General features: G+C 43.8%; 1 protein-coding gene across 6 annotated transcripts in view; it reads left to right on the top strand.

Annotated features, from left to right (window-relative positions):
* The window catches only part of fcho2 (FCH and mu domain containing endocytic adaptor 2), a 39,088-nt gene extending 18,876 nt beyond the window's left edge, over nucleotides 1–20,212 (top strand). Inside the window, exons 8-30 of one of the 6 annotated variants that reach the window (XM_031860456.1) lie at nucleotides 480–576; nucleotides 3,833–3,877; nucleotides 4,056–4,125; nucleotides 4,207–4,231; nucleotides 4,480–4,536; nucleotides 5,233–5,290; nucleotides 5,456–5,631; nucleotides 7,862–7,886; nucleotides 8,389–8,433; nucleotides 9,130–9,169; nucleotides 9,309–9,394; nucleotides 11,531–12,049; nucleotides 12,459–12,574; nucleotides 12,664–12,793; nucleotides 12,941–13,024; nucleotides 13,285–13,344; nucleotides 13,871–13,982; nucleotides 14,615–14,770; nucleotides 15,531–15,663; nucleotides 16,446–16,645; nucleotides 16,780–16,844; nucleotides 17,341–17,505; nucleotides 17,596–20,212. In XM_031860456.1, the coding sequence (XP_031716316.1) occupies nucleotides 480–576; nucleotides 3,833–3,877; nucleotides 4,056–4,125; nucleotides 4,207–4,231; nucleotides 4,480–4,536; nucleotides 5,233–5,290; nucleotides 5,456–5,631; nucleotides 7,862–7,886; nucleotides 8,389–8,433; nucleotides 9,130–9,169; nucleotides 9,309–9,394; nucleotides 11,531–12,049; nucleotides 12,459–12,574; nucleotides 12,664–12,793; nucleotides 12,941–13,024; nucleotides 13,285–13,344; nucleotides 13,871–13,982; nucleotides 14,615–14,770; nucleotides 15,531–15,663; nucleotides 16,446–16,645; nucleotides 16,780–16,844; nucleotides 17,341–17,505; nucleotides 17,596–17,618 (2,487 nt within the window). In that variant the 3' untranslated portion in view covers nucleotides 17,619–20,212. The remainder of the gene's footprint in view (nucleotides 1–479; nucleotides 577–3,832; nucleotides 3,878–4,055; nucleotides 4,126–4,206; nucleotides 4,232–4,479; nucleotides 4,537–5,232; nucleotides 5,291–5,455; nucleotides 5,632–7,861; nucleotides 7,887–8,388; nucleotides 8,434–9,129; nucleotides 9,170–9,308; nucleotides 9,395–11,530; nucleotides 12,050–12,458; nucleotides 12,575–12,663; nucleotides 12,794–12,940; nucleotides 13,025–13,284; nucleotides 13,345–13,870; nucleotides 13,983–14,614; nucleotides 14,771–15,530; nucleotides 15,664–16,445; nucleotides 16,646–16,779; nucleotides 16,845–17,340; nucleotides 17,506–17,595) is intronic. The other 5 variants (XM_031860457.1, XM_031860458.1, XM_031860460.1 and 2 more) reach the window with 5 other exon arrangements.
* Nucleotides 20,213–24,329: the final 4,117 nt, after the last annotated feature.

Here is a 24,329-nt window from a genome sequence, read left to right as displayed (position 1 = left end):
AGTATATAAAGACTAAGTGGGTAAAGGCAAACAATAACAGTCTGGTAAGTTCAGAACATTACATCTCTGTAATGCAGCCTTTAAAACCAGGAAAAGACAACACTTATGCCATATTACTATATCCAAAATCAAAGACAATATCCAGTCTAATATCCCGATATTGAAATAATATTGATGTATTGCCCAGCTCTACTTTCACTTCACAAACATGGCTAGAATTCACCAACAAATGAGAACCGTCTCGTTCTTCTAGTCGGGCTCAGAGCACGGCGAGCCGCAATACAATATTTAGCGGGTGTAGTTCCGTCTCTGCTTCTGGGATATGTAGTTAATCCCACCTGGTTAAACACCTCGTCAAGTTTAGAGTGCCGGCAACCAGAACACTTTCTGTTTCACGGTAAACGACCCAAAATAAACCTTCATTGATTGCAGGGAATATAAATGAATGAATGAATGAATGTTTTTTTTGTTTTTTTTAGGTCCACACTGAATTTGTGAGGAACATTGAGAACACCTCAGTGGAGAGCTTGATACACAAACTGGCAGAGAGCAAAGGAACGGGCAAAGAGAGACCAGGTAAGCCACAAGAGTCTTATACGTTTTAATGCTAATAACCAATGTTTGTCCGGGGGGGGGGGGGGGTGTTTGTGGTGTGAGTAAATAAATGAGGTGAGCGGGCCCTTCCTTGTGAGGGAGGGGAGGGCCGTATGGAGAGGGGCAATTAGAAGTACGAGAGGGCCATCAGAGTCAATCATAGTAATCTGCTGTAAAGGTAGGCAGGCTTGGCATTCCAGTAAGCATGTGACACACAGGGGGCTTTGCTGCGCTCGCAGACTAAGCAGGCAGAACCAACCTTTTCAGGAGGTCAGAGCTCAACAATGACTCTTGTGTAAACTTTGCCATGCCACAATAATCAAGGGAATACTCCTCAGACCCTTTTTGGCTCCACCCCCCCACCTCCCTCTTTCTCACACACACACACGCACGCACACACACACACACACGCACTCGCAGCTCCTTCATTGTTAGTTAGCTACTCTTTCAGCAGCTGTAGTAGCTCTGGAGCTTCGTTTTTTTATAACTATTTTTAACTTTTACTCGTATGAATCGGTGTGTTTAAATCCTCCAGTGACTCCGCTCGTCCCCGTACTTGTGCAACATTACGTCAGGGGGTCGCAGACACAAAGGGTTCACCTCTGCTGTGTTTGTGTGTACACAAACGGTGACCCCTGTATGCAGACGCTGCGTCCAAGGAGTGGCGGCCTTCATTTGTTTGGACAGCAGAATTAATTGAGGCTAAAAAAACGGTCAGAAAATTCCTCTTTGTATCAAGCTGTTCATTAGGGATTGCGCAGCAGCCCCGGCCCTGTCAGAAAAATAACCTGTCGGTCCCCTGATTAAATAGCTGAACGGATGGCCGGTCCAGTGCCTTTAGAGAGAGAGAGGTTGAATAAACTTTCTATTGCGGAAACAATCCCAAAGTGACACGCTGCGAGGCAGGGGGGTTCGGAGTGTTCAACGATATCCAGCTGAGCTGTCAACTGGCGGTGGGCCAGACACGCAAACCCCCTCCGCCCCTCTCCCACTCCCAGTGCCATGTGAAGCATATGCAATTTAAAAAAAAAAAAAAAAAAGAAACATTCTCCGCTCATGCGTGACTGCATGCTTCCCTCACAGAGAGTAGAAAGAAAAGAAACATCTTCCCCTGTATAAACAGAGTCGTCCGTCTGTTTGGGAGATGTTTAAACAGTTCATAATGTCTGCCCAGGTTTAGGTAATATTCATGTGTCTGGTGTTTGGAGTTGGTGCGCATAAATATTGTCAGATGCAATCGCAGGATGCTAGCGGCAAAGAGTTCCTGCTCTGCCTGGGTCTTACGTAGATCCACAGCATTTGTTAAACATCCCAGAGCTCCAATAAAGAACGCCATGTGTCATTTTCCAGTAATTTCGCCCTTTTTTCTGGGTCCTTTTTCATCGCCTTTGTTTGACATTACCTCCAACTAATGCATTTAAATACAGATGATGTCAAATGACATAATGATTGTGAGCATCCTCTGCAGGAAAAAACCTGATTGCGACGACATCACCGACTCTCCCGCCGCTTCTTCCCACGAGAAGAAGTGTTTTGATTGGCATTAAACTCTCTGTTGCGCGCGCGCACACACACAACCGGTTCGTGCTGTCGTTTGTGTTTTCGCCCGGCGGTGCAGAGGCCCTGATATTGCACAGTAGAGTAGATCGGTCATTGGTGTACTTTATCCACTTCGCTTGGCGTGATGCATGCCTCTCGTGACTCGCCACTTCCCTGCGCTTCACTCGGCGCTGCACACGCCAAACAAAGCGTCGATTCCGCTCGCGACTGGCGTCCTCTGGGGGAGAGCGCCGTGGTCTGCTGCTACTGTATACATTTTGAGTTAAAATATCATTAGCTTTGTTGTTTTCAGGTCATGGCATGTTAGTGTATCAGAGATATTGCCAGAGGGTGCTGCTCCATCCCTCTCTCTCATCTTGCAAGCTGTTAAGCTTTCTAGTCATATCTATCGGGTCTGATAGCGAACACAGACTGCACGTCTTCCAGGTCATGCATTTTAAGCAGAAATAGTCGTGCAAAAATGACTAAAATACGCCGTAGTGTGTGTTTAAAGTCATAGTTAAACGTGTGGATCACGTGGACTAATGCAGATGTTACACAGTTTGTTTCACCATGTAGCTGAGGTGTCACCCTTTCTAATATATATTAACATCACACAACACCAACAGCCCAAACTCCCGGATTTCTCTGATTGACGTGCAGACTCATTGCATGCTCTGCCTCTGGTTTTTCTACAGCCTTTAGCGTGTGTGTGGTGTGTGTGTGGTGTGTGTGTGTGTGTGTGTGTGTGTGTGTGAGAGAGAGCATGTGTATGTTAAAGCGCCGTCCCTTTTGAAAAGCCTCCATAAATGTTTCTGGAGGCATACTCGGAGCGTGACAGTCCGAGTGCAGGGCCTCGGAGGTCAATGTGTATAATCGATGAGCATTAAATTAAGTGTGAACTCTGTTGTTGTTGTTTGTTTGTTTCCATCATCATTAGAATGATGGATCTGAATAACCAACAGCAATGTTATTTTTTGTTATTATGACCGTTGGCTAGAATCAATGCGACAGTCTGTAGTTCTATCTATTAATCGAGGCTGCCATGATTATGTGAGTAGCGTCGTGTGTTCGCGTGTGCTCGATTACGTTTGTTGGTTCATATATGGTTTGTTCTTTTTTTGTGTGGCCATATTTTTGCATGTGAGAGAGAGAAGGAGAGAAGCACATGTTTCAAGCCTGAGAGCAGATTTGTCCGTGCGGCGTTAAACACCTCCCTGCATGCGATCTCGGACTTCTCTGTCTTATTGTAATAGGGGGTTTGCACCTTTTGCGTGTCCCGCGTGGGAGGTTTAGTTTCATCTCACTTTAATGTTCAGACCTGCTGTTCGCGGTGAGCGCAGAGAAGTTTTTTTATAGAAGTGGTTTGCGACGGCGGTGGTTCTTATGTCCCAGGTGGGGCTTTATAGGAAGACTCTGTGCTCGTGGAGCGGAGCTTCGTGTCCCCAGGAGGGAGTGTCACATCTCCGTGAGGGCCACCAGACACACAGTTGACTCCGCTATTGACCCCGTCTGCCCTGTGGGACCAGCCTAGTCCTGTTTGTGTACACACTGTGTATGGCACGCCAGACTGCATGTTGTGTATCTGCCAAAGTGTGTGTGTGAATATTGCGTGATGTACATTCACAGCATTCACAGCAGTGGGTCATTGACCCTTTTCCGCGCCAAATTAACCTAAAAGATTTTTTTGTCTCATTAGGACCCATTGAGTTTGAGGAGTGCAATGCAGCTATTGCCACTGAAGGTACGTCTTATTACTAAATTAAACGTTTTAACAGAAATATTTATGACAAATACACTGCAAGTTGCATTTCAGTATCGCAACCCTTATTTTAGATATTGGGTTCAAGAGCAGATTTGTCGTTTTGTTTTTTGTGTGTTTTTAATTTATGGTTGAAAAATGTTTTGTTTTTTGTATTTAGGCGCCAAACCCAGAAAGAGAAAACCATTTGGCATCCCAGGACGAAGGAAAGACAAGGACACGGACTCCACGTGAGTGAAGAGTTGTACATCTTAAATCCACCAACACAATCTGAAACGTTCTCATCATGATGTGACAACTTTGTGTTTCAGGGAGTCGACAGAAGTCGAAGCTGCTGTGAGTATAAGTTTCACCAAAACTACCAGTTATACCTGAACTTTGAGTTTATATCTGAGCTTTGTGTGTTATATTGATTTCAAACAGGAGGAGGTGGAAAAGAACCTCATTTCCCTCTCTGTGTCTGTCTCTCTCTCTCTCTCTCTCTCTCTTCTCTAGCTCTCTCTCTCTGTGTGTGTTCCCTCCCTCATGTTTGCTTTATAGATTTGTTCATTCATTCATTCATTTCTCTCTGTCTGTGCTTGTAGAACACTGCCAACGGCGCTCCCCCTGGATACTACGGCGCCATAGACATCCAGAATGCTGTAAGCAAGCTAATACAAACACACACACACACACAATAAATATTCATATCCAGACCTGTTTTTGTGAATCACATTCTATGAATGATTTTTTATAAACATATAGAAAAACAAATCGAACGAAAGCGACTCTTGATGTAATAACCCGAGTAGTAGAACTGTGAGCCAGCAGCCTTCAGCTCTCGGTGCTGCTCAGACGTGTTTCAGACAAATGTTACGTGTGAAAGTTTCTTGGAACAATTTTCCAGCGCTTTCTTTTCAGTGGTGTGTCCTGACGCCACACACACATGATGCACGAGTTAGCTTTGATGACAGTAAGACACATGTAGATACAAATAAGAAGAAGAAGAAGAAGAAGAAGAAATACTGCATTTAGACTAAGTTTGAAAGTTTTGACTTAAGTTAAAACAGCTACTATTAAACGGTTAATTGTCCTGTCTGTCCTGTTTGGAATTGTATAACATTACATGTACTGATTTAAAGAATGTATTGTCTATTTAATTGAAAAAGTAAATTTATAATGAAATGTTCAAGCGTAAAAGGGTGTTCACAGAAGTGTTGATGAATACAGTTTGTGTATCATTTAGCTGCTTTAAAATGTATTTATAAACAATACACATACATTTATTTGAACTATGTGTTAATTTAAAAGTGCAACAAAGATTTTAAATGTGACTCTTTTCTGTTTCTTTTTCGTAGAATGTTCCCCAAGTTGATGCAGAGGGTTTCTGCATCCGACCGGAAGCAAATGAGAACGATATCCTTTGCATTTGTCTCCACACTCAGTCCAGCTTATAAGAAATCTATAACTGTTTGTTGTTCTGTTCCCTCATTCTGCAGCAGGAGGTCTGAGCTAAATACAACCAAACCGTTTTAAACTCTCCTGTCGTCGTTGTCGCCTTAACTTTGTGTGTCTGCTCACATGCCAAAGAGAATTCCTTCTACTCGTCCAGCGACTCGGAGGATGAAGACGAACCCAGGAAGTTCCACGTGGAGATCAAGCCCGTCCAGCCAAACAACGGCACGCACCAGAACCGAGCCACCATCGACGAGCTCAAAGCCTCCATCGGAAACATCATCCTGTCGCCCTCGACCTCGGTACGGCTTCTCCGCGCACCGAAAAACACACCAAATGCTAAAAACAATCCCAAAACACAAACCTGTTGCTGTCCTGCTCTGCTGCAGCAACACTAGAGGGCAACAGGGGAGTGTGTAACCTCAGCGAGGGAACGCCATTCAACCAAACTATCCCTCCTGTAGATGCCAGTAGTCACTCTTTCTTGGAGCGTATTTATTTACATTGGAAAGGCATATATATATATTACATTTAACATTTCACGGTTTGTCTGTACTTTGTAAATTCAGTTTCATGTCAAACTACTTTGGGATGTTTTTCTTTTGTAAGAAAATATATTAAAAACTCAGAAACAATCATTTCTGAGGTTCTTGGTTACTGCAGACTCACACACACACACACACACACACATGCACACTGTCCTCCTTGTAGGCACTCAAGGGAATGCTTTGCGGCAGTGGCCGGCAGGCTACACACACACACACACACACACACACACACACACAGTGTCTGATCCGTGACCAGGTCATGGAGCCCTTCATTCATCTCCTCGTCCCTCACCATCACTCAATCTCTGCCTCCCTCTCCGCCGCTCTATGAAAATAGCCTCTGCCATTAAACTATAAAACCACCGTTCGTGTGCACACATGCAGCGTGTGTGCACCGGGCTGCTGCTGCTGTTAATGTTGTCGTGGAGCGGCTGAAAGGGCACGCTGGGTGTCGCGGAGGAGGTCTGGTGGGCTTCACCGGCTGCACGTTGAGACGGATGTCACGGCATCGTCTTCGTTCTCCCTCTCCTTCAGCTCTGACCTCGGCTTGTGTTGTACCTCACTCTTTTTATTTTCACTCCTGTCTTTGTTTGCTTTCACTCTTCGGGTTTCATTGGAGCCCACTTGTTGTAGACAGGACTCTGTTGTGGTTATTTATGAATTCTTTATGGGGTTAGTTGCCTCGTAGAAATTAATGAAAAGTTTTTTTCTTGGATGTTTTTGTAGCAGAATTCAGGAGGAACGATGTTCTCCTTTAAACCTCTTTCACTTTGTTCATTGCGCTTTGGTTTCGGGTTGTTGTCGAGACTCAAACCCACAATTACTTTCTCATCCTGAAAAGTACCAAAAAACACAGCCCGCTGTTTGTGTGTGCTGCCTCTGATTTGCATTTAAATACCAGAAGTCATTAGATTGTAGTAGCTTTTCAGTTTTCTGTTCCGCACCTTTTTCCTATTTCACATTTACCGAAAAGTTAAAACATACGTCCGAGGTGATGACGAACGTTGCATCATCTGGTGTGAATTATTGAGAGATTTCCTTCTCTCTCTCTCTTTTCCTCCTCAGTGCTCATTCTTCTGTCTTTTTCATTTCTCCTCCTGTTCGGTTCCCCCTCTGCGGTGTTCCCTTTATTGAAATAGCAATGGAAGTCGTGTGTGTGTGTGTGTGGCCAGCAAGAGCCGTAATTGAACCCATTTGCCGCTTAGCGCCTGTGGGACTAAACCCTGGCCTCACAGCTCTACGGTGGTTAAATGCTTTTGCTGTGTTCCTTAAACCCATTTTGTTTCTTTTCCTCCCCTCCTCCCTTGACAATCACCCCCCACCCCCACCTTTCCCCGTGTGCGAATACATTCTTTATTGAAATTGATGCTCTAAGCTTCCATTGGGTTGGTGACCCTGAAGAGCGAATCTTGCATACAGTATCTTGTGTTACGCAGCGTGACACGGCAGATTTATGTCCAGAGAAAGAAGTCTCTGCAAAGGAAGTTGTTGAAGTGTCGGGGCCACGCTCTCCGTTGTCCCTGACCGATGCGCTTAGATGCGCCGCTGAATACTTCACCCTCGGTTTACCGTCTGGTATGTGTGAGTGGAGAGCAGCACTGGGATTTACTGTCTTTAACTCTGAAGTGGAAAATTCCCTTTTCCTCTGGGAATAATTAATAATATAGTTACAACCCTTTTTGTTTTTCTCCCAGTTTTATATGTTTGAATTCTCATACATCGTTACATAAACACTATCAAAGGCTTAAGGTTCCAAACTATTTGACGTGTAAAGGAGCGTAGGAGTTTGAGTTTCCAAACGTCGCACATGTTGACTCTTAAAATACTTTGTTGATCTGTTTTGTGTTCCCCGCATGGAGAACGATCAGTTTCGTCTTACTTGTGATTTGTTTCTAACAAACTGAGCAAACTTCTGGCAAGTAACAGTTGAAAGTCCGTGGTGGGTCGCATGCTTTGATGAATCGATGTCTGTTTTTGTTTTCAGGGACAGATGCGGAGGAACCAGTCCAGTGAGTATTTTCTCTGCCTGACCTCTCTGTATCTGCGTGTTGCTGGATGACTGTGAAAGGGAGGGGGGGGCGACTGTACAACCTCTCCACTACATTTTTCTTGGCACAAGTTGTTTTTTAAAGAGGTTGTCTGGAAACAAAAGAAAGTCCAAAACCAACATATCTGAAGAAGACGTAAATAACTCTTCTTTTGTGTAAATGTGAGCTCGAGGGATGTTTCCCTCTTGTGGTACAAACAAGATGAAGTGCTTTATTGGCCGTTTATGTTTTGACATGTCAGAAATGATCTTTTCCATTCTGCAAGCCGGCACAGTTTGTAGAATGGAGTGCTTGAGAAAATATACCAGTTGCTCATTTATCTTCCTTCATGAGGTCCAAAAGAACATTAATCCAGAAGGTTTTTCTTATGAGTTAAAAGTAACTAAATGGTTATAATAGTTACATTCTGCATCTGAAAACACAAGGTATTGCATTGATAGATGTATACTCTACACACGCTTAGGGAACACACGAGCTTCTTCGTTAAGCTCTAAGGCTCAGGGTCCTGGTGAGTATGTTTTATCTACAGTAGTACGCCTACAAACCTGCCTTCCCCATCCGCTCCAAACACCCACCACAGCCCTCCTCTCTGTCCCCTGCAGCCAGCTGACACAAGCTAACACCGCTGACACGGCGTTCTCTCGCTGCAAACTTTCAGTTCTCATATTAAGAATTCACAAACACGTCTGGTTTCATTTCCGGGTCCTCTCGGTCGTCTCCTCTTACCTTCTGGTGCTGCTTCAGGTCGCTTATACGGATCTCTTGTAACGCATTGTAACACTTTAGAAAGGGGCACACAATAACAGAGCAAGGCCTGATTTTATTTGTAGTTGCAAAATGACTCCGTCCCCTGTTTTAAAGTGTTACCATCAAACTAAAAAACATGTTTAAAGTTGCTGTATTTGGGTAAGATTTTAAGGTTTTTCTGTGTTTGGCAGAAATAAGAGAAATATCTCATCCGACCTAAATCTTACTGCAAATAGACGTCTGTGGCTTTTCACGGCAGATTCTCATTTGTTCAGTCAGAACCTCAGTTTATGTTTCTGGTTTAAGGTGTGATGTAGTTTAAACGTGACTTTTGGCAAATTGAATCGTAGTCGCCGGTGGAAACCTCTTGTGTTGGGTTTTTCATTTTTCCTTGCTGTCATCACTCCGTGCAGGTCCGTGGGTCTTAAGTCTCTCTTTGGTTTTCTCTCCCCTGCAGGTGACGAGCTGGGAAAACCCAGAGTGCCAACACCATACGAGTACGTATGAAAGAGCTCCGGACCGCCACCATTCTCATGTTCACAGTATCTATGCCGTTTAGTGAAGCTGTGACGCTTTTTGCTTGAAATGCTGCTGTAAGTTTGACTCGTCGCTCTCTCGCTCTCTCTGCTCCGGCAGACTGACGAACAACGACCTTCTGTCTCTGGACCCGTTCGGCCCGTCTCTGGCAGCAGGCTCCTCTTCCTCTGTGTCCTCTACAACCGGTAATCCCCAAAGCCTCATTGCTCTGCACGTATATGTTCCTCAACAACGTCAGACTTTATTGTTTTATCCTACAGTGTCCCTCGACAAAATGTGTTGCACCAATAACAGGTTTCTCATCTTCTCTCGACGCATTATGTAGTCTCTTCCTCCCTCTCTTTCTTTTTCTGAGCTGCTCAGTTGGGAGCCTTTCGTCTCAGGGCCAAGCCCCAGACGGAGGAACGGACCCCCGAGGTTAACAGAATATTCAACCTTAGGGAATCAAAACGGCAGCTTTTTCCATCCCAGTTTGTCTTTTCAGTCGTTTTTCCAATCTTGTGCTCCTTCTGTTTCATAAAGTGTTTGTTTTACTTAACTTTTAAGCGTCGATGGAGTGAATCTCACGGCTTTACGTGCATGACACCAGTGTTTAAACAGAGTGACATTAGCGCTGACCCATTGCCTAGGCTAAGCGTAATCCACAGTTAATTGGCACCTCGTTGAGGTCAGAGGGCCGGCTATAAAGCCCACTGGCACGTATGTTGTCAAACATTGTCTCGTTACTGTCAAAGGTCTCGGCTTAAATGTCAAAAGAGCATCGCAGAGTGCCCTGATTAAGATACGGTGATGGGAATTAACAGCCTGTTAAATCTCTCTGTGTACAGTGAAGCAGTATCACCAGCTCCCGATGCACACATGACACATTACACAAGTCTGTGAGCGATTAAAACGATTAAACTGTCACTGAATGAAGCAAAGATTGTAAAAATGTGTGGAATTATTTTTTTTTTTCCTTTCTTACTCGTCATTTGTTTAATTTATTGATTTGTTTTTGTACATTTTCATCTGTTTGACATATTGTTTTGCTTTTTGTTTTATTACGATGTCACTGAGTTGATATTATGTTGATGTTTTATTTGATTTTCTTTATTTACATGAACTTTTCTCGTTAGACCTTGCCTCTATCTTCCTTTCAATCCCTCCGTCTCCATCTTTTCTGAAGAATGACTCAGACGTCTTTCTGCCAGAGGCCTCAGGTAAAATGTGTATGTGCGCCGACTATCAGACAGTGATCTAAACGAAAACTCGTTCGGACAACTTGAAGCATTCGTCAGCTACTGCTGTGCATGGTATTCATGTTTTAGATTTTTGTTCAAATGCATATGAACATGTGTGAGATACAGGCTGACGTGTGTCCTTATGTCTAAAATCAGAGTCATCGCTTTGCACATTTATTGCTGAGAAGATTTTAGTTTAAAAAAGGCATTGATATTTCTGTAAACACCTATGGTTATGCAGAGTTTGCATGTAGTTTAAGGTCTGTGTGAGAGGAATATGTAGTAATTGTAGACACTAACTGAAGATTTAATATTGTGTATATATGTAAGTTTAAGTCCATGCTCAGTATGCTGCGTGTGCAGCAATTAACGGGGCAATACAACATAATGCAAACGCCTAGAGAGGACTTAACACTATAACTTATTATAACTCTTACCTGGTTTCATATTTGGTTAAATGCCAGTTTGCAGAATTTGTCAGCTGAATAAGAACTGGCAATCAGCAAAGCAATGGAGACAATGATATCCGTCCTCGCAAGAGTCTTTGCTAGTTGTTCGGAAATTTGGTTACCATCTAATTAGATATTTGACGAGATGGGAGGAAGAATACTTTTTTTTTTTTTTTTTTTTAACAAAAACCTTTGTACTTGTGCTGGCCTTGGTGGTTATTTAAAAGTCTTTTTTTTTGTCCTTAAGTGTTTTCCATTTTGGCTCCATGTATGTCTTTAGACAGCTAAGTTATGAGAGAGCCTCATTCACCTCCCACCTCACATGATTCAGGTGTGTGAGAGTGTGCGAGTGCAGACGCACTACTGTGATGTCACTTGATGGTTTGACCCATCTGGGTTCAAACCGATTACTCGGCGGTTCAGAAACCAGGTTGTATTAGAATGCTTCAGCTATGACATCACTGTGTGAGTGCAACAATACTAATGTACTAACTGGTAGACAATGTTTCATGTGTTCGAGGTAAAAGCAATGAGGATATGTTGCCGCTACCTGTTTTAATATGCTTGTATTGCCCCATGTCTGATCTTCTATACTTTGTTCTGCATTTGTCAAATTTATCGCCTCTTGTCGATCACATCGCCCCCCCGTCAGCTGAGGAAGTGACCCAGCGGGAACGCTCTCCTCCCCTGGCAGAGAGCCAGCAGTCCAAAGATGTCTCCTCTTTCTCCTCGTCCACATCCTCTCCCTGGGACTCGCCAGAAAACCCTTTCCAAGCACTCAAGCCCGCCCCAGCGAGGGCCCAGAGCGCCCCCATGACCCTGCCCACCGAGCCCATCGACCCCATCAAAAGCCCGGCCGTCGCCGCCGCCGCCAGCCCTCCAAAGAGCGGTGACGCCTTCTCCTCCGTGTCCTGGTCCCAGAGCCAGTGGATCGCCTTCAGCGATAATTCCGCCCCGGCTCGCCGCCAGGGCCCGGGGCCGTCCCTGAAAGAGCTCCAGAGGCCTCAGTCCGGCTCCGGCAGGGCGTGTCGCTTCCTCTCCGATGAGTCCGCCGAGGCCTTCTGCAAAGCGCCGGGCAGCGGAGGAGACGGCATCCCCTGTTTCTCTGATGTCTTCTCTGGGATTACTGATAGGGCGATGGCAGCAGCTCCATCAAGCAAAATATTCAATGGTAACATTATTACCGATGCTAGAGACGTGTCTTATGCCTGAGGTTTGGAGTTTTATATTTTGTTTTATTTTAACTGTATGTTTTCATTTTGTGCATTTGTTTCGTATTTGAAGTTGACAATTCTGTTGTTTTTTTTTGTTTTCTTATTTTTCAGACAAATGCTTGTCTAACTCGCTGCCTGGTTTGCAACATGTTTGTTTTTGAGTTTCTTTTGATGACATTTATTTTGGAATGTGTTTTACTTCTATGTTGTACCTGTTTTGCTGTTATGGTTTTCAAACTAGGGGTCCTGATGCATGATGGTTTTTGCGTTTACTTCAATGAAGCACAGTGTTTACATGGTTTGTTTGTACCCGATGCCCGTGCCGTTTACTGCCACTAACCAGGAGAACTTGTTTCTCCCGTGTAGTGCCAGCACCAAACCGACCGACGACCCCGCTGACAGCCGGAGCCCTGGTGCCCCCACCTCGACCCTCCTCCAGGCCCAAAGTCCCCACGGGGAAACTCACAGGGATCAATGAGATTGTGAGTACTTGCAGCAAACATCCCCACAAAATACCTGCAACACAACAAGGTCACATTTCGGTTATCGTTTTATGACCCGCTTCGCTCAGGTACGGCCGTTCACCCCACCCAAGACGTCCAACGCCAGCCCTCCTCCCGCTGCGCCTCTCGCCCGGGCGGAGAGCTCCTCCTCCTTGTCCTCGAACGCCTCGCTCAGCGCCGGCAACACCCCCACCGTTGGTAAGCCTCCTCCGTGACTCATCACAACTGTTTCGTCTCCTTTTTTCTTCAACTCTTCACCAACTTGCCACATACCTTGTTGTCTTTGCAACACAATGTGCTGTGTTTCCTCCTCTCTCCTTCCTTCCTTGAATCCTCTGCTTACAGGAGCTGAGCACACCTTTGCTCTCCTCCTCTCCTCCCCAGAGCCAGAGCTGCTCTCCCTCTCTCCTTTCTTTCTGCTCAGCCAAAGTGAGTCTCCCTTCACTCTCGTTTCCTCCTCCATCATCTCCACCCTTCACACATGTCACTGATGTCCTCATTAGGGCATGTTAGCTCGTCCCTCCATCTGTGTGCACTCGTATCAGCCTCGTCAGCTCAGGGCTCACCTGCCACAAACACATTTAGGACTTACAGAACTGTGCTCAGCATCACCTCTCCCCTCACATGTGTGCTCTCTGGCTCTGTTTATCTCCTCCTCTCTTCTTTATGCCTTTTAATTTGGCGTAAAGAGGAAGATGTGTTCATAGCGAAGCTGCCTACCTTTGAGAAGCGGTGTGAAACACCAGCAGGTACGGTGGAAGCTCATACAAGAGGACTCTCCTCTGTATTTAACTCAAACTAACACCAGTCTGTTTGACGGCTGGTTACCTTGCTTTGCAGTGGTTGTATTTCTCTGTTTGCTCCCCACATTCACCTTTTCAGCACCGTGAGCTCCTAACATTACAAAGATTCGATCGTATAAATAATGACGTCGTGAATGGTACGTCTTTTGTTGACTTTAATCTTAATACGCTGTCTGAGGTAATCCTGCCTGTGTAGTATTACTGACTTTGAACTAAAGCAGCTGGAGCATGATCTGCTCGAAAAAAACGTAGCTTATTTTCCTTTATTTGAAAAATAACACTGCACTGATTTGCAACGTGTGAATGGCCGACTTCATGAAATGCAATAATACAAATGTTCTAAATTACATAATGCATCTTTGCATGATCAAGCCTTCCTAATTCAGATGTGAGCTTTGGACCCCGCTGCTGTAAAAGTCTGATCCGCAGCTGAGTCAACAGACCTCAAACTCTGTTCCTTTCTCATTCTCAGGGACGTCTCGCGGTCCCAGCCCTGTGACCTTGGGATCCCTGGATGCTTTGCCCATTGCCGTGGCCTTCACAGAATCGGTTAATGCTTACTTCAAAGGAGCTGATCCCACTAAGTGAGTCTCACATGACCTCCTGCTGCTCAAAGGCCCCGACATGGACCTGCACGCATACACATTTTTGTCCATATTTGATCTTAAACTACAACACGTATGACGTTATGAGTATTGCAGTTGGTGGTGCTACACTCAGACCTTTTGGTTTGTGTGTGTGTGTGTGTGTGTGTGTGTGTGTGTGTGTGTGTGTGTGTGTGTGTGTGTGTCCCTCCCTCTCGCTCTGCATGTGTGGAATGTTTTTGCATCAGTCTGACACCATTCTTTCAGAGTGGATAACCTACGCGGGGCAGATTATAGTCTGGGGCAGAGAAAACATACAGCCGTTTATTGGTTAACTGCTGTTAAATTGCTGCTGTGCAAAAGGCTTATTTTTGCAGGGATTAGTAAATGGAACATTTCATAAGCAATGCAGCGGAGACACGGTGCGAGGTTGAGGCCCGCTGTGGGCCGTTACCACCGCAGCTAAGGCCAACCCCGACCGAAGGAAGAAACTTGATTTATATTAGACTATAAAAGCATACAGATGTATATTCAGAAAGGGGGGAGTGAAGACGTGTAACACCTGCGACCTAAAGCCAGTGTGTTCGATATCCCCTCGACATAATTCTTATTCACGTGGCTACATTCCACAGGTGCATCGTGAAGATCACAGGAGACATGACCTTCTCGTTCCCCATGGGCATCATCAAGGTGTTCACCACCAACCCCTCCCCGGCCGTGCTCACCTTCAAGCTGAAGAACACCAGCAGGTTGGAGCAGATCTTACCCAACCAGCAGCTACTGTACAGGTGAGCCGCCCGGAGACGTTCGGCACTGAACGGCTGAAATACAAACGGGCGAAGAGCTTCGCAGAGACGACGAGTTGATAGCTTGTCAGTGGTTAGATGGAAGCGGGATTCGGACGCGATGGTTCGGGTGAGAATGGAGGAAATGTTGTCTGCGTCAGTGTGAGGAAATTCAATTAGTAATCTGACATAAACCCGTCATTAAGCTGTCAGGCAAGTATTTTCCACCAGACTTTAACAGCCAGGTTCTCGACAGCCCGTGTCTCTTCTGAAACACTGAACAGCAGAGAACAGCCCACCTCACATCACATCTGTTTCATTCACCGTACATCATGGAGCCTCTCCCCTCTTTAGTCTCAGTCAAAGGTGTTTCATGTAGGTTTCACCTCACAAGCAGCTTTCAATATTTAGTTTTCAACTTTGTTGCTAATATCTTTAAAACTACGACTTTTTTTAAAACAAATTCTATTTGACGCGTTCATATTCTTTCTTAAAAAGTAAAGGAACATCTTTTCGATGTTTCTTCGTCTCCGTCTCTGTTATCCCAAGACCACATGGTTGGACTAATTGAATCAAATGGAATTCATGATTTAGTAGCTGGTTGGATACAACAGGGTCATTCTTTCCAAGCTATTGGAGCTTTGCACACAAAGCCAGGAAGAGCAATGAATAATGTAGCCTCTGATTATTCCTTGTGTGTGTGTGTGTGTGTGTGTGTGTGTGTGTGTGTGTGTGTTCCTGACTGTTTTTACTTTCTATCTAGTGATCCTTCCCAAAGTGACTCAAATTCCAAGGACTTCTGGTTCAACATGCAAGCGCTGACGTCCTACCTCAGGAAATCTTCAGAGCAGAATCCTACAGCTTCCTATTATAACGTGGACATCCTAAAATACCAGGTCAGCCAAAGTCCAGTCGAGAGCGTAATCCAGATGAAATGACTGGAGGCAAAGAATGCATTCTAAAAAAAAAAACCATGTTTCCCCGAGTGCTTCACACTCCAGACAAGTCTCAGGAAGAAGCAAAAACAAAAGAAGAAGATCAGGGAAATGTAATTAGTGCAGAATGTATTTGTTTATGTGAAATGTTTTGATAAGCATGTTCCAAAGGTAAACAGAAGTCATAATGCTGTATTTGATCCTCCAGCCCTAAGCAGCTTTAGTCTGCTATATTCTTAATATAATCAAATAGTTTTAAACATTGTCGTCTGTGCCTGCCACACATCCTCACAGTCTGTGCAATTGAATTCATTTGTGGTCACTAGCTGGCTTTATTATTGAATTTACTACTCTCAAGCCATGCTGTAGTCTGGTTTAAACCTCAGCTATATACTGTACTGCCTGGCCCTAAAAGCCTGCAGCCTCACACGCGAAATGCCACCGCTGGATGACATCATCTTTAAAACAAACCCCACGAAGGCTGGTTTTATAGCTTCAAACTGGCTTATTTACATGATTACATTACTTTATATTTAAGTCATTGCACATATGAAATAATATCGTGAAAGCTTAACCTATTAAATCCAAGTTGTCAGCACCGTACGTAGAATTTATGGAAAAAAAGCACAATGATCACAAACACTCCAAACTCATTGCATCAGAAGCATTGTGACCGTTTGATTGCCTTTAGTGGGTTTTTTGCTGAAACTCAAAGTGGCTTTGTTCAATCCCGCTGTGCTCAGGTGCAGTCCGATGGGATCCATTCCACTCCTCTCAACCTGGCCGTGTACTGGAAGTGTACACCGAGCACGTCGGACCTGCGGGTGGACTACCGCTACAACCCGGAGTCCATGGCCTCGCCCAATCCGCTCTCCAACGTTCAGATCCTAGTGCCCGTCGACGGGGGAGTCAGCAACATGCAGTCTCTGCCCAACTCCATCTGGTAAAATGTGGTGCTCGTTGTGTATGTGTGTGTATGTGTGTATATATATATATATATATCAGCAGGAGAACAAAAATTATGAAAAATGTATAGTTAGTTCAACAGCAGAAGCTTATTTCTTTCTCTTCTTTTAGGAATCCAGAGCAGAATAAGTGTCTGTGGAAGCTGAGTGACATCTCAGAAAAGTCTGACAATGAAGGTAAATCATCTTCTTCTCTTCTTTGTTTGCGACTAGAGACAGTTTTAGAGACATTTTGCTGACTATTTTACCCTCCAACCATGACCAAGAGGAGTTTGCCTTTTTTTGAGGACATCAGGCAGCGATTGTCGCTATGCCTGTGAAAATGAAAGCGCTGTGATTTGTTGATATCCCACGAAATCATGAACACAAAAGTACAAACGATAACAAAAAACATAATACTCCGGTAGTGATTTAACCCAAAGCACAATCTTTTCCTAAACCTAGCCGAGTACTTGTGTTGGCTGAACCTAACTGAGTTGAAAAATGAGGAGAAACTTTTTCTTAAGAAATGAAAACAGGCGTATTTCTAAGGCTGCAATCTGCAAGGACCCGGTCTTCGCCCAATGCATTTTTTGCGGGCCCCTTCGCCCCACGGGGGTCCCAGTGCAACCGGTCTGTCCATATTCACGCCCCTGCTGCCAAGTGAGTGCATTTTGTTCGTGTTTGACACCAGGCGCCGGGTCCTTGAGGGCCAAGTTTGAGCTGTCAGACGGACCATCGAACCCCACCACTCTCGCAGTGCAGTTCATGAGCGAGGGCAGCACCCTGTCAGCAGTGGACATGGAGCTGCAGGGGCCCGGATACAGACTTTCTCTCAACAAGAAGAGGTTTGCCACAGGTAGGTAGAACGCTGGATCATCCACACACGCACCTGATGCTGCTGCGGTTAATGCTTCAAACAGCTCACGTCTCTTCTTCTACTCTTTAGGACGTTACATGGCAGATTGCTGAGGTGACCCACCACTCTGGTTCTCAAGAAAACACAAAAGTTGGCGACTTTCCGAGGCTTCCTGAACCTTTGGATCCATCTGAGCTTTTGCCCGGGAGGCGAGAATCTCACTACAATAAAACAGCACTGAGTATTGAACACTGTTTAAGAAAAGAAAAAGAAAAGAAGACTAAGATGAGCTTTCAGGAAATGTGTAGATATGACATTTAATAATGCTTTCTGATCAATTCACTTTTGTATAGTCAGAAACAATTTATGGATTAGATATAAATCTATATTGTATTTGAAATCATAAAAAAAAAAAAAAAACGTGCACTAACAATCTTTCAGATGCTCTTCTTCCTCTTATATTCGTCTGTCAAGAGCCTATAAGAATATAAAATGTCGGCGTGGAAGAGAAGAAAAGGTTCCTTCCTCTGAACTGTAAATATTCACACTGTTCATTCTGCTCAACCAGCGCTGACTCGGCGCTCAAATCCGTTGTGTTTACTGCTCTTTCTCTGTTTTTTCTGCTCCTTGTCTTTTTTTCATCATGTGCAATGAAGCAGTGAAGGTGGACTCTGTCTCACACAGTACTCGCACACGTATGGCACCAGCTTGATCTCTTAAAATAACATCGAAGTGCTTTCAAACTAATGCAAAAAAAAAAGAAGACCTGACCTCAGTGCCTCCTCTCATAGCGTGGCTCAACAGGCAACAAAAGTGCGTCAATGTTTGACCCAAATTTGGGTTTCCAGATTTAAGCTACATTTCTCTGTGGTCAAATGCATGGAGTGTGTTCTTTAAACAATCACCTCTAATGGGGTCTGTGATCAGTGTGGTCTTCTTTTTTAGAATTGAACCTGTTAATTCCCCTCTCGGTCCTTGGCTTGTACTTTTAAAGTTGTTAAGCCTTTCATTTGTATACTTTATCTCAGCATTCTTGACTGTAAAACATTTTGTCAAATGTTCAGATGCTACAAAAAAGAATCACGGGACATTACCCCAAATCTAACTTGCAGCCTTTTTTTGTAAAACTGACTCCATTAACTGCCCGTTAATGGAGAAATGTGCCTGAATCTAACTTTCTTTCTTTCTTTGTATACTACAGCACAATTATTAAGTAAGAATAGCACCAACAAAGTGCCAGTTTTGTTTTTTACTCCTTATATTTGGATGTTGAAGGGAAAGTGTCTACTCTTTTTACAAACCCGACTGTCTTCCAAAAACGAATGAGTCACGTTTGCCTTCTGCGATTGAGTTTGACCATCGGACTCTTTTCTATCCGACGCTCGTCGGTTGACCTTGAACCTCTCGTTCTCACTCGCTGTAGACGATGTCAGTGAGCAAGTAGCACAACGAGGCCGAGCTAGCGATGGAAACGCCTTTATCGCGACTGCCGCGACGCTGAGTAATCCGGTGTTGTCGACTGTGGTTGAATATTGTGACACAGTACTGCCATTGCCCTGTGATAGATTAAAGGCCTGCCCCTGCCTCTCACCCAGTGCATGCTGGGATAAGCCTCTTGCAACTATATAAGCAGCAGAAGCGGGTCTAGAAAGCGGATGAATGGATGGATAATTGCCACGTTTGACTCTCGGTGCTTCATTCTTGTCTTTTACTAATGAAGGCCGCTGCTGTAGAAGATGTTGTACTTCTCTACGGAGTAGTTTTATGTTTTTCTTCTTTGCCCTTTGACCTCAACCATGTAATGATCCTGAAATTGGTCAATGATGCTGGTATGTGACGTGTCTGGAGATTGGTTAGTTGCCTGGAAGCTGTGATGTTTCAGACACTGTGCATCGTGTGGCCAACTGACCTCTCAGATACGATTTTAAGAAAATTAACTTTCCGCATCAGGCTTGTTTTTTACTGTCCGCTGTGCTATAGAAAATGACTCGTAGTAGTTTTTAACTGACTGGTCTGCAGGTGATTTAAAACTCCATATCCATACTGGATTCATCGATGTCTCACTTGATCATTTATTTGATTTCATGGCCACAGGGATTGTCTGCAGTTTTTCGTGTTTTGTATGATTGGGGTTTAAGACTTTGATAATAATCTAGAAGCAGACATTAATCTCAAATGGATGATGGAATCATCCATTTAAGTTGAGTTTGATAAACCTTTTTGTATCTCGCTCTGGACTTTAATCAGCCAAATCTTTGAAGGTATTTGAAATGAATGAGTTTACATAGAATCCTAAAATTGTACCTTCAGACATTTGTACAGTTAGAAATGTCCCTCTGTGTTTTCCCTTAAATAATTATGTTGGTGGTTTTAGTCAGATGAGACGAACTCATTAAAGAAAAAGAGTTCACAGATTCAGTAATCGTGTTCAGTATTAGCAAGCTGGTTCTTGCTGTCTCTAAAAAACGTACAAAATTATCTTCCAAGGGTCCTTTTTGTTTTTGTCACTTTCACATCTTTTATTTCTTTATATGTTGTATTGAACAGAGTTTAAAGAGTGCAAAATTGTGTAAATGATTCTCATAAATTGTACATTTTTACCAATTATCTCAGCCACTTTTTGTCTCTACTTTATGATTTTTCATTGTGCCTGTATTAAATGTGTAATATATGAATATATACAAATATATTAAAATGACTAAGCGTGTTCCGTGTGGTTTCTTTTAGCCGCGTCATGAAGGTAAAGAGATTCAGTCATGTCATTTTTTTTTTATTTTAATTTTGCACAGATATTCATGGTCCCCAGAGATGGAGCCCGGGGATCTCCTGATCCTCTATCGGCACCAGCAGGACTCATCCAGTGAAGTATTTCGATATCCTCTAGTTGGATTAGCACATTCTTTTAAGTAAGATTATTTTTGGAGCATTATTGCTTTTATTGGACGGTTGTTTTTGACAGTCACAAGGTAGACAGGAAACGGGGGGGTAGAGACATAGAGACATGCTGCAAAGTCGTTCGTTGGAATCGAACTGGAGACGTTTCGGTTAAATATTACATTTAAAACCACCTGATGGCAGTGTCGGCAGCCATAATCGGGCCGGTATATTTGGCCGATCGTCAACCGAATCGGGCGACCAAACGCGGCGCAACTTATTCCTTCTGGCGTGCAGAGTTTGGGCCGAAGCTGGGTCACGTCATTTGGGCCAATTTGTCAAATACTTTTACTTCTATGACCGAATACCTCCAGAACCAATGAAATTCCCATCTGCTGTAGTTGTACCTCGTGTTAAGCGCTAACTAGCAGATGTTAGCATGCTGAGCGGTGTAAACATTCCCTGCTGAACTTAATCATGTTTGCATTTTCACTGTGTGACCTTTTAGTAAAGTTATCAGCAATGTAGATCCAAAGAATAAGTAGCAATGCACATGCTGCTTGAGTAACATGAGTTAAAGATTGTTGATCAATGTCAGATTGGGCATCTCAACTATTTTTTAGGAAAGCTGTTTAAAAAAATATGCAAATATAGGACACCGTCGCTTGAGTTTAAAATACCAAATCTGTCAAAATAAGAGAGCCTCAAACACTGAGGCATGTGCAGCGCTCTTAGACCACGATGTCCACCTGAGCCGCTCCTATGCATTGATAGGTCATCATGGGAAGCACATAGGCTACAGTCCGATCAATAAGTCACAATGACCTGTTGGGTCAGTTCTCTTAAAAGAATCTTCATTTAGACAGTTTCTGTGTAACTATATGAGCTTTTGAGATTATTGTGCAATGTATCTCAAAGCAACAAAAAACAACCCCTACGCTTTGATCTACCAAGCTTGTTTGAACACTATTCCTTTTGCTTGGCTGTTGTGCTTTTGGTGGAAATTTGCTCTCAGTGGAAAGATTGAGACATTTGGAAGTCCCCCTGACATGACCTGAATTGACAGATATAGCATAGAACTGGCCCTTTAAATCCTCTACGTTGACAAGTCAGAAATTGCAATTCTACAAGAGGAAAGCAGTTAATATGTTGTTTCTAAATGACCATAATCCATACATGCAGGATGATAGGGCGTGAAAACAAAGCTTGAAGACGACGCCACACACGTGTTACTAATATACTGTTTGCACTGTGAGAACCACATGCAGAGCTTTGCTTAGGAGGATGTGTGCATGACTGTGCGTACGCGCTCAGCACTACATCAACACCGTGTGCATATTTACACACTCGGTCAAGCCTTGTGTCCCTCTGCCTGAAGACCTCCTCACTGTTTGAAATACTGCATCTGAGCTGCCTTTTCACAGACACATGTGGGAGCCATCAGTGTTGACTCTACTTTTCCCCGTCCGCCTCACTCAGACGAAGAGGAAGAGATCTTAGGGTCTCTTGTGTGTGATGTTATTGTCTGACAGGCCAAAGTGAGATATGTGAGCTGAAGTTGTATCCAAAAACGGCGTTGGTCCTTGTGGAGACTCTTGTGTGGTTAGGTATTTTTATACAACTCGGCATTATTTACTGTCTTGCCAAGAGTTGGATTCGAAGATTGACAGCACTCTCATTTGTTTGCTAAATACGAAGCCACAGCGAGTTAGCTAAGCTTAGCTTAAAGATAGACTTTGAAACAGCTAGCCTGACTCAGTTTTTAAGATTATAAAATCTGCCTAACAGCACCTCTAAAGCTCACTAATGAACAGGTTATAACTGGTTTGATCAGTACATACAGAAACCAAAGTGTTTGTGTTGCTACTCAATCTTGGAATCCAGGCGGAAGCCGCCAGTCCTGAGGAGTGAAGTGTGGGAATGTGGAAGTGTCTTAAACTTGCATTCTTTAGAATGGCCAGCAGGGGGCGACTCCTCTGGTTAGAAAAATAAGTCTAAATGTATAGAAGTCTATGAGAAAATGACTCTACTTCTCACTTGATTTATTACCCCGGTAAACATTGTAAACATGAGTTTATGGTCTCAATCTCTAGTTTCAAGTCTTCTTCAATACAGCATGATGTTCATTTAGTAAATTATGGTCCATTTAGAGTCAAACAGACCATAAAGCAGGGGATGCTTTAGGGCGGGGCTACCTTGTGATTGACAGGTCGCTGCCAGAGCCGTATAGAAAGCGCAAATGGCCCTATTTAGAGCCAGTGTTTGGTTTGTCCCTTCTGGGCTACTGTAGAAACATGACATTGCAACATATGTAGATATAAAAGGCTCCTTCTAAGCTAATGAAAACACAACCATTCTTAGTTTTAAGATGAGTATACACTAAAGAAAACATACTTATTACTATAATATTCCATTTCTGCCAATAGATCCCCCTTAATGCTAAAGAATGCACATTGTTCCTTTAAAAACAGAGTGAATTGTGGGTTCTGGGATGGTCGAGCCGCCTGTGTCTGGTATCGATTGAGGGAGTCTGAACATCAGAATCATCTCCGTGAAACAGTCGGAGCAGAGGGAGCATTAAGTCTTTGTTGTCCACCATCACAGTCATGTTTGTCCAAAGGCCCACTGGAGCCATAGAGTTGAGTTATTCTGCAATCCAGAGAGCGAGCCCCACATCAGTAACGTTCATGGACAATTTAGAATTGATGTGGCCATTTGATCTCCCTCTTCGCCACGAGGAAAACCATCTGAACAAACATGGATGGTGTAAGTTTATTGCATTAATGTGGATTCTTCTCCTCCGCTACTCCTGTTCACTCCAAAACCCAGGCGACCTCTTTAGAATAACTCAAACCCTGAACATGTCAGACTCGCATCCAAGGGCATCTTTCACATTTTCCACTCGGCCGTCAACTGTTTTCTTCTGGCAATAAAAGCATGAACACAATTCCTTTTTATTTTAAATGACAGGGAATTTATCACTACAAAAGGAGGGCTTCATCCTACTAAATGTGTGAGTTTTTGCCTTTATTTGATTGTGACTGCAGAGACAGATGTGGAAAACAGCTGCTGGGTAACAATAATTGGCTCGAAACGACAAAATAAATACTTGCACGTTTTTATCTCGTTCCCAATCTGCCCTTTTGACACATAGCAGAGTAAACACAGCTATAATTAATCAAATTAATTAAGGTCCCATTGCATTTAGTGTGTCGCAGCCATGCCAGTGAGTCAGCATACACAATACCAGGGCCCAGGCCCACCTAAATGGAACAGGACCATAATGATTGATGTTGTATTACAGCTGTGTTGTTTAACATGCATTGACATGCAAAATGGCTGCTGTGAAAAGGGGCCTATTGTTGTGTAACATGTCATCGCAGAATAACTGCAACTGTTGTGATTTCCCTGTAGCTTTTTCTTCACCACTGCTAGAAAGGTGAAATGGTTCACTGGAAGTGAAATTCAGACCCAGTGAGGAGACACTCGGACTCCCATCCAATGGCAGACTCCACTGTCTTATCAGCCCTGGGGAGAGGGAGTGGACCCTTCCGTGCCATGTTCACAGAGGCATGTCACAGGCTATTTGTCATGGTAAGCGTGTGTGTGTGTGTGTGTGTGTGTGTTTTGGGGGAGGGGATCACTGAGAAATGGTCACGTCTTAATTCCTACAGTGATCCTTTGGCCCTTCTTCATTGGCCCAGCACAATCTGCCATTGAAACTATATTGCTTTCCAGCGGATATGAACAAACACACAAGTTCTTGATAATAAATATATATTTGTGCATAAAAGACATAGAATATAGAGTACAGTTCTTCATCATCTTGGCTGTTTTCAAGTACAGTGGTTATATTTCACAAAGAGTGAGAAGAGACAACGACACTGTTCACAAGGAGTGAGAAGAGACAAGGACACCATTCACAAAGAGTGAGAAGAGACAAGGACACC

The sequence above is a fragment of the Anarrhichthys ocellatus genome, unplaced genomic scaffold, assembly GCF_004355925.1.
Source record: "Anarrhichthys ocellatus isolate YVR2014 unplaced genomic scaffold, GSC_Weel_1.0 scaffold23, whole genome shotgun sequence".
NCBI classification, from domain to species: domain Eukaryota; kingdom Metazoa; phylum Chordata; class Actinopteri; order Perciformes; family Anarhichadidae; genus Anarrhichthys; species Anarrhichthys ocellatus.
This window is presented reverse-complemented; position numbering and strand designations above follow the sequence as displayed.